We start from the raw sequence: 9,362 nt of genomic DNA, 5'->3' as shown, positions 1-9,362 counted from the left end.
TTTAGCTTACTTCGAAACATGTACACAGCCACGAAAGATTTGAGTTCTACAAATATTCATTTATTTTCTTCAACGTCTCCAATTTGTTTCAATCAAAAGGCCAGCAAATGTATCTGTACCGCTTTTCATGAGCTATTAAATTAGTTGTCGTTTTTTTATTGACAAATGTAATGACTGTTAAGCTTCTAATTAAGTTATCCTTGACTATTGCCACTATAGTCTAATTGCACTTATTTCCTATGTTATCTGGTCTGATTATAGTTACTATTGTGATAGTAAAGTATAGCTTTACTATAGTAATGTTTCCTTTCGGAATATTTGGAATGTAGGGGGATGTTCTGGCCAAACCTGTCAAAACAAACAATTATGCACCTACAAATTCCATTAAACTTGGATTAAGCTGAGACATTCAGTATGGCAGGAGTATTGAGATTAAAATGCCGCTGTCATTATATAAAATAGACCAGCATCTAACAAGAAATATTTACACACTGTAGCAAACACAAGAACAAATACTATTTCATTGCATAAAATACAACATCAAGAGAAACCACACTATTCTGTTAATACGGAAGGGAAAGTACCTCAACACTTTACTGTGAGGGCTCTAAGGGCAAACATCAGGCAAGATAAACTGTGCAATTATCAACAGCCTGGTTTAGCTAAAATAGGCCTAATCTAGATAACATCTCCCTGCACAAACCAATCCAATCACACTCCCGTCAGGCGGTGGCAGTCTTGCCTCTGGGATGGTTTGTCAGATGCCAATACATACTCACGAAGAAGAAATAGTATCCGGCATTGACGTTGTATCCGGTTAAAAAGCTAACGTTACCCAGCATACAAAATGTTCAATTAACTGCTTAACGCTTTACGATTGCTTGACATGTTTGACCCACTAGATCGATGCATAGAACAGTAGCCTGCAGTGTTATTGCCACTTTATTTTAGTAGTTGTCTCTACCCAGTCAACTATTTAGTTAGACCTGGCCGGGGCAGTTCATTGTTAGCCTAGCATTAGCCATGCTCTCAGACTCCGCTTTCGCTTGTCTTCTGGGTTGCGGCTTTCTTGCGACAGGGACCACAGCTACTAGCTAGCTAGACTAGCTAGGCATTTTCTCCCCCAGTATTAACGTTTTATGCGTTCTTTTATTTTTGTTTCAACGTTTCTCGGACCTTTTAATTATCTGTCACATTCCGTGTAACAGCTGTGCAGAAACTGCACCCCGTTAAATTCGCTCTTTAGCAAGATAGCCAACCGGCAAACTTTGAGGAAACGATTTATTTTCTTGATGACATTTAAATTCATGCTGACGTTGCCTTGAGAAGGCCACTACACTCCAGAAACTCAAGGAAGCCTGCATTTGACTGCTAGCGTTTTTACTTTTCAGTCAAGAGGTTTCATTTCGCTGGTTTGTGTTTTTTTCCGCCTGCCACGATGGCTTCTTCCTCTGGAAACGACGACGACCTCACCATCCCCAGAGCAGCTATCAACAAGATGATCAAGGAAGTTCTCCCTAACGTCCGAGTGGCTAACGACGCCAGGGAGCTGGTGGTTAACTGCTGCACCGAGTTCATACACCTCATATCCTCAGAAGCCAATGAAATATGCAACAAGTCCGACAAGAAGACCATCTCTCCTGAGCATGTCATCAATGGTGAGTCCTGCTCTGTCTCTGCACATCAACATCTGTCTACTCTGTATTGATGGACACAAGAGGGTGTGTGTGTGTCTCCCTGTCTTGCATTTTAAACCACAGAGTAATCATTTCGCTTTCGTCTCGTTTTCACACCACAGCCCTAGAGAGCCTTGGTTTCGCATCATACATCACGGAGGTGAAGGACGTCCTGCAGGAGTGTAAAACTGTGGCTCTGAAGAGGAGGAAGGCCAGCTCTCGACTGGAGAACCTGGGGATCCCGGAGGAAGAGCTGCTCAGACAACAGCAGGAACTGTTTGCCAAGGTAGGATTCCAAATCCATGCTTTATGGTCCAATGTAGATCTGGGGTAGGAAATAAGGGTATGGTTTAATGCAATATGTTTCAATGCCTGCAGTAACATTGATAACATGTGGTATATTGTAATCTTACAATATCAAGAGGAAATGCATAAGACGGTATGTGATAAAAGCCAAACATATGTAGAAGAGGTGTGGTCATATGCTGTCTTTACATAATTGAGACGCATATCTATATTTACAACTGAACATGTTGAAGTATTATGGTATATGTGCAGTCGCTCTTTTAGTGGCATATAGAAGTCCAGTCTTTAGGTGAGGTTCACCTTTCACAAGAAATGTAACAACATGTTAGGGCGATGTAAAGAAATGTTTTGTTTTTATATCTCCTGCGAGAAACGCTTAACGAGACAAGGCCTGATGCTAAGGCTTGCATATTGTCATCAGCAAAGCTACTTTCCATGCAACCCGTCGCCTCGCACAGCTGGTTGCCCTCTAATAACATGGGAGAATATACACAATTCTACTTAGTGTATAATATAGGACTGCACCAGCTTTTATGGAGGTATGAAGCTTTTGAATGACTGCCATCACTGTCAAATCTAATAAAAACAGTTCAACAAAAACATTTATTTAAGGACAGAAACCCTAAAAACCACATTAATTGAATATAACAAGTAATTGCAAACAGTAAAAAGGCTATACAAATAGTTTTTTGGAAAGCCTCACACCAACAAATACTGATGGAAACAGAATATTTGGTTACATAAAATGTTGATAATGACTAGATGTTTATTTTTTAATACATTTATATTTGGGATTTAGCAAGTTATTGTAATGTTTGGATCATACGAGTCCTAAAGTATTTAGTTAATAATATCCCCATTGTGATTGTTTGTTATCCCCTAATCACTCAGCAGTGTCCTCTTGTCTCATGCCTCTGTGCTCCTCAGGCGCGGCAGCAGCAGGCGGAGCTCGCCCAGCAGGAGTGGCTCCAGATGCAGCAGGCGGCCCAGCAGGCGCAGATGGCTGCCTCCGCCAGTGCCGCCCAGCAGGCCGGGTCATCTCAGGATGAAGACGACGAGGAAGACATGTGAACCCAGGATGCCGTTCTACACATTTGAACTCCTTCCTGGGACAGCGGCGGCACCCGAATCCCCCCCCAGTGCTGTCGTGGGCAGAGACGTGAGGCGGGTCAGACCGCCGCTGTACTTCAGTGCAACATGGATAATGCACATTGGAATGAACACTGAAAAGAGAAATGAAGGGGGATTCCAAGATGTCCACACATTCAGACACCATGATGATTTGGACTGAGAGGCTGTGAATGAAGTGTTAAATCAGTCTCACCTCCTCTACTTTTTCCTTCTTCTGTTTAATTATTTCTGGATATTATGTTGTGCGTTGTAGATTTCTGGATGTGTTGTGGAACAGAAGGCAGACATTGCCTGCTGGGATGTGTCAGTGATTGTTGGTGATAATGCAGTGTTTCTCTCCTTCAGGTACGGCACCAGATGGCTTGATTATGTTATCAGTTGTACTTAATCACGTTTGGTGGTGTAGGAGAACTGCTTCTGAATGGTCTGAGAGCAGTGGATTTCTCCTATCATGTGGTTTGACGGTCACTTGGCAGAAAGTGTCTCTTTATGGGTTCAAAAGAGGTTAATTTGAGGGGTTGTGAATATAGGATTTCTTTTGGTCAAATAGAGAAATGAAATTGTCATGGGTTAATTTTTAGGCCATTAAGATAACTTTATGTTGCTTTACTTTCTACCTTGAACCACCCACAGTATTGCTACATAGCTACACCTTTCAGAAACGGTATATTTTTGTCTCATAGAACCAAAGATAGACTAACAGCCGGAGGTAGTGTTTTTTAAAGGTGTAGGTGCGACTGTGATTCTCGCTGCTGGCTCCAGGTCAGTATAAACAATGTTAAGGATTATTAACATGTGACTGTAAGATGCTTTGATATCCAGGCTGAATTTGTTATTTCCCCTCTCCGGGTGCAGTATGAAACATTTGCATTGTGACTGTGGTCGATCCTCAGTGTAAAGACAAGTGACGTTGATGTGATACACATTCACGCGCCTATGCTACAAAGTTGTATTCTTTAAGCAATAAAGGAATCACGTTTTATAGACAATTGTTTTGTGTTCTAATCATACGAAACCTTATCAAACCTCCCCCTCCCCCCTCTGCGCTCACTCTGGCTCCACAGAGGATCCGTGTGTGTGAGCAGGTAGACGCTTCACTTCACCAAATACTCTTTAAATGTCAGGCGCAGTAATACAGAACATGAGCACTAAGAAACTGTTTTTCTTGGGATTTTTTGTTCTTGGTTTCCAAGTTCTTTCCATCATGGTTGGGGCATTACTTGGTAAGTGAGATGTATTGCTTGTTTGTTCAAATGTTGTAAGAAGAAATTGTACAGAAATCGTGTTTAAAATACAATTCTTGTTTCGTTTTGGTGACAAATTAGTCAGCGGTTGTACAATTGAGGGAATTCAGGATATCGCACTTTAATTCATAACATTGTGGGATTCAAAATGGGAATAAAATAATAGCTATCACAACTGTGATATTTCCATGGTTAAATTCTTACATTATTTTCTTTTGTATCAAGTTTTCTAAAATGTTACATTTAAACACTTTGGTGAATTTACAGTACAGTAGAAGAAAGTTACAGACAAAGCTAATTGACAAAATGAGTACAATAATCTGGATCCGCAAGTCTCTGACATATTATTCCACTTTCCCATAGCTCCCAGTCCCACCAGTGCCATTCGCTACTTGGCCACTATACATCGCCATAGGGTGCATGGCTGGCTCATGCCGTGGGGATCGGACCGTTGCCAGCAGGTCAATCGTTTCGACGAGCCTCTGGCAAAAACACTGGATGCCAACGACATAGTTTTCGCTGTGCACAAACCCCCCCCCAACACTCGATGAGCCCCTGGTTCCAGTTCATGCTGGCTGTCTGCAGTTTGACATTGCATTCTAAATGATCAATCAGATTGGTAAGTTATCAGAAATGAAAATAGTACAGATCCATGCCATCATATCTTGTGGTGAATGAAGTCGTCTCCCTGTCTGCCTGGAAGAGGACGTCATCATCACTTGATGCTGGCCTGGCACACAGGGATGATCTGAAATGTGAGTGGACCACAGCGCGCCACTCAGTGGAGCAGAGGCCCCTCAGTGGAGCAGAGGCCCCTCAGTGGAGCAGAGGCCCCTCAGTGGAGCAGAGGCCCCTCAGGTGCATGTTTTCAGTCCCTAAGGTAAACCTGAACGTCTGCTTTAAAGGTCTCCTATCATTCAAAATGCACTTTGTACTCTGCCAACAATACTAAGCTGTCTAGTTGACCAACGACATATCAGTGATACGGGTACACATAGTAAAGGTCTCCTATCATGCAAAATGCACTTTTTGATGTCTTTTATACATACATATGTGTCCCCGGTGTGTTGGTAGACAAAACCCTCTCTCTTTTTCTCCGTACCCAAATCTCTAAAAACGGGAGAACAACGGAGCGGATCCAGATTTGCTGCCGATATGAAGGACTATCTGAAATGTGTGCTGGCTTTACACACGCGGCACTATCAGAATGCGTGACGTTTTGGACGTAATATGGTCTTTGTTTACATTAGCATTGGCATTGCTAACACTCAGTACTGGAGAGGATATTTGTAAAGAAGCCAGATATGAAAGGAACTCACCCGCAAGAGAAAAAGCATTTGAGCCGCATAACGTTTCAGAAATAATCCTTTATGTGGTTTGGAACATGATATGGTGTTTAATCATGGCAGCGTTGAGCTGTATCTGGGTAGAATTCTCCTGCAGGAGCTACAGTATCATCTCCACTCATTTTTTAATTTTTTTAATTTTACTAAAGCTACGGACCCAGAATCAGCACTTCTCTAACAGGGCTGACATAGAAGCAGGTCAACACTGCCTGCAGCAGAAGGTCACTTATTGTAAAGAGCAGATGTAAGTCAGTACATTTGCCTTGCACAGGGTGATTCTGGCTCTGGGCATCTCCATGACGATCCTGAATGTTCCGGTGGAGTGGCTGTGATTGGACCTGGATGCTGCTGTTAGAAGAAGCTCAACAGGGCGTCTTCTACACCACTCTCTTCTGTTTCTGGGTCATCTTATGAGGTGAACACCTCATGGTTAGCCCCTTCTTCTTCTCTGCTGCTGCACTTGTTTTCAATACTTTCTTGCCAGGCATTTCCTTTCATGACAATCCCTGCAGGACCAGAGTCAGAGGAACCGTCTGTCGGCGTACTGGTGGCAGGTCGGGCTGGTGATGTTCGGCTCATCCATTCGCCTCGCATTTGACCTGAGTGAAAGGTGATGCATTTGGATAACATCTCTTGTGTTCTGGTATTATCTTTCTTCCAATATTAATGTGCTTTTTAATATAAAAGGGGATTCATTTGAACAACCCTTTCTACAGTGTTTGGGCATCAGAAATCGGGACGAATATTTCAGTATCCTTCTCTTATTTATACTTCACATATTTATAAGAACCATCTTAACTGCTGTGCCTCATATGAATAAAGTTAGTCTGATTTATCATTAATGATGATATATGACTGATCATTTAAGGTAAAAGATGTCACCGTCACAAAACCACCATATTATATATACAATTATTTTCCACTTTCACAGAGTTAAATCTTCTAACCAACATCAATCCTGACCCTAACTACCACATATTCATTCATTTCTTCAAAATGTAAATCCTTTTAATACCTTAACATAGTTTCACTGTCATTTTTTTAGGTGGGAAAAAACACATATACCGTAATGATAATTATGATGAGGCACATCAAACTCATCATACTGTAGAAATAATTGAACTGGAAAGTTTGGAAACCAGAAAAATCATCTAAATGATGAGAAAACAACCCAACCCCTAATTTGAGAGGTAAACGTGGGTTAAATGTGTTCCCCTCTGTCACCCAGGCTTTCCCTGACTGTCTTCACAGATAACCTTCATCCTCGTGGCAGGGACTTCTGTTTGTCTGTATGTCCTCTCTTTGTGTGGCATGGTGCGGTGTGTGTTCAGGAACATTGGCGGGAAGATACAGCAACTTCCTGCAATGCCCGAGGCTAGGAGCCTGCGATATAAGGTCTGTCCAGCTCAATTTCATATCTGAAAACAAATAGGTAAAACCACATGTTGGCTGTTTCCCCATGTTGTGCTGGTTTTACAGGGTATGATCTTCAGGTTCAAGTTGTTGATGCTGGTAACTCTAGCATGTGCAGCCATGACGGTTATCTTCTTCATCCTCAATCAAGTAAGTGATGCTCCTCAAATGATCAATATCACTATTGTTCGGGCTGTTAACGATGATTCCAAATGTTCTGTTTCACCAGGTTAGTGATGGGCCCTGGCTCTGGGGGGCCTACACTCTGCAGGTCCACAGTGGCTCTGGGGGGCCTACACTCTGCAGGTCCACAGTGGCTCTGGGGGGCCTACACTCTGCAGGTCCACAGTGGCTCTGGGGGGCCTACACTCTGCAGGTCCACAGTGGCTCTGGGGGGCCTACACTCTGCAGGTCCACAGTGGCTCTGGGGGGCCTACACTCTGCAGGTCCACAGTGGCTCTGGGGGGCCTACACTCTGCAGGTCCACAGTGGCTCTGGGGGGCCTACACTCTGCAGGTCCACAGTGGCTCTGGGGGGCCTCCACTCTGCAGGTCCACAGTGGCTCTGGGGGGCCTACACTCTGCAGGTCCACAGTGGCTCTGGGGGGCCTACACTCTGCAGGTCCACAGTGGCTCTGGGGGGCCTACACTCTGCAGGTCCACAGTGGCTCTGGGGGGCCTCCACTCTGCAGGTCCACAGTGGCTCTGGGGGGCCTCCACTCTGCAGGTCCACAGTGGCTCTGGGGGGCCTACACTCTGCAGGTCCACAGTGGCTCTGGGGGGCCTACACTCTGCTGGTCCACAGTGCTTTCCTCACAGGAGTCTACGGCATGTGGAACCTGTATGTTTTCACCATCATCTTCCTCTATGCACCCTCTCACATTCAACAAACAGGTGTGTCATATTTATTATATTAGAAATCCAGTTCTCAATTAAAAAAATAAAATAAAAACAATAACACAGACATTTATTTATCTTTCCTAAAACAAAACTGCGTGTCAATACAGTGTTCTATTTGATTGATTTAGTTTGTGTTTGATTTATCACAAATCTGTTTTTAATCAAAGACCTATTTCAAATAATGTAATTCTTTCTTAGTATACACATAGCGTTATTTAGTTACGTGACGTCAGTGGTTCCCAACCGGGGGTTTGGGGACCCCTAGGCTACTTGATTATTGTCTACATGTTATATAAATGCTCATAATCCTGATGTCCTGCCCCCAGAACTATCAGAGCTTATGAAAGACAAGCAAGCTCAAGTGTCTCATTCAAAGCTCAACTGCGAGAAGTGAGTCTTAATATTATTATTTTTCACTGACAAAATGTGTAAATGTCAAGTTTAAAAGCAATTGTATTAAGGGTGAGGGGGTTCTTTGACCAGCTCAAGGACACGAGACAAAAGAAGTTGGGAACCACTGACTCACGTCATCAAATGAAGTCACAAAATAAACACACTTATTTGAATACTACACATGATCTTTGACTAAATGTAACAAAGTATTTTTTTTTTTTTTTTTTGGATGTTTTTTTTACATTTACAATGACAACTGTTTTCCCAGAAAAAAACGAGTTTCCCTCGCAACATCATCGAGAATGAAGTTTCCTACAACTTTTAGGGGACAGGGTTGACATGCCAGACGTTGAAATGTTTGTCTCTAATTATGTTACCTATATATAGATTTACTGGAGAAGCCAGAGAGCCAGGAGACCCAGCTGAACGGTGGAGAGCCGGGGCCCACAGAGACATACAGCATCACGGGGAAGGTGGCGCAGGAATAACCGCGGGGAACTTCATATATTTGATTTCATTATAATTTTGCATGAGCAGTGCAATTTCAGCAGATGAAGCATGTGCACTGAGTGGAGATTGAACTGTGGTAGGTTGGATCACTGTAACTCTATTTACAGTGTTAACAGGATACTGATTACATTTGTTCTCTGCGGGCAAAACTGAACTATGCTAAGGGTATATAAACTTGGGGACGGGGTGAACATTTTAGTTGTATGAGATATCACTTCCTATAGATATATAAAAAATAAATAAAGATACAACCTCATTTAAATGATGACGACTTCAGGGCCCAACAATGTCTTTGTGAACACTACAACATGCTTAAACATGTCTGGGTAATAAAAGTATTTGGAAATGAATTTGTATTTCTATTGATATTTGTCTTAAGAGAGCGTTAATTGATGTGTACTTGTTTCAATTGTATAGGTAATATACTGTTCCTAAATAAGTATT

At 42.6% G+C, this 9,362-nt stretch overlaps 1 protein-coding gene and 1 pseudogene across 1 annotated transcript; both read left to right on the top strand.

The window, feature by feature from the left end:
- Nucleotides 1-750: 750 nt before the first annotated feature.
- On the top strand, nucleotides 751-4,102 carry dr1 (down-regulator of transcription 1). Its single transcript, XM_034081580.2, has 3 exons — nucleotides 751-1,658; nucleotides 1,799-1,962; nucleotides 2,910-4,102. The coding sequence occupies exons 1-3, from the start codon at nucleotides 1,439-1,441 to the stop codon at nucleotides 3,051-3,053; spliced, it is 528 nt and encodes a 175-aa protein (XP_033937471.1). The 5' UTR covers nucleotides 751-1,438; the 3' UTR covers nucleotides 3,054-4,102.
- A 105-nt stretch (nucleotides 4,103-4,207) lies between these two features.
- LOC117445035 (protein wntless homolog) lies at nucleotides 4,208-8,896 on the top strand (annotated as a pseudogene).
- Nucleotides 8,897-9,362: the final 466 nt, after the last annotated feature.

This window comes from Pseudochaenichthys georgianus, chromosome 4 (assembly GCF_902827115.2).
Source record: "Pseudochaenichthys georgianus chromosome 4, fPseGeo1.2, whole genome shotgun sequence".
Lineage (NCBI taxonomy): Eukaryota > Metazoa > Chordata > Actinopteri > Perciformes > Channichthyidae > Pseudochaenichthys > Pseudochaenichthys georgianus.
The sequence above is the reverse complement of the archived record's forward strand: the minus strand, read 5'-3'. Positions and strand labels throughout refer to the sequence as shown.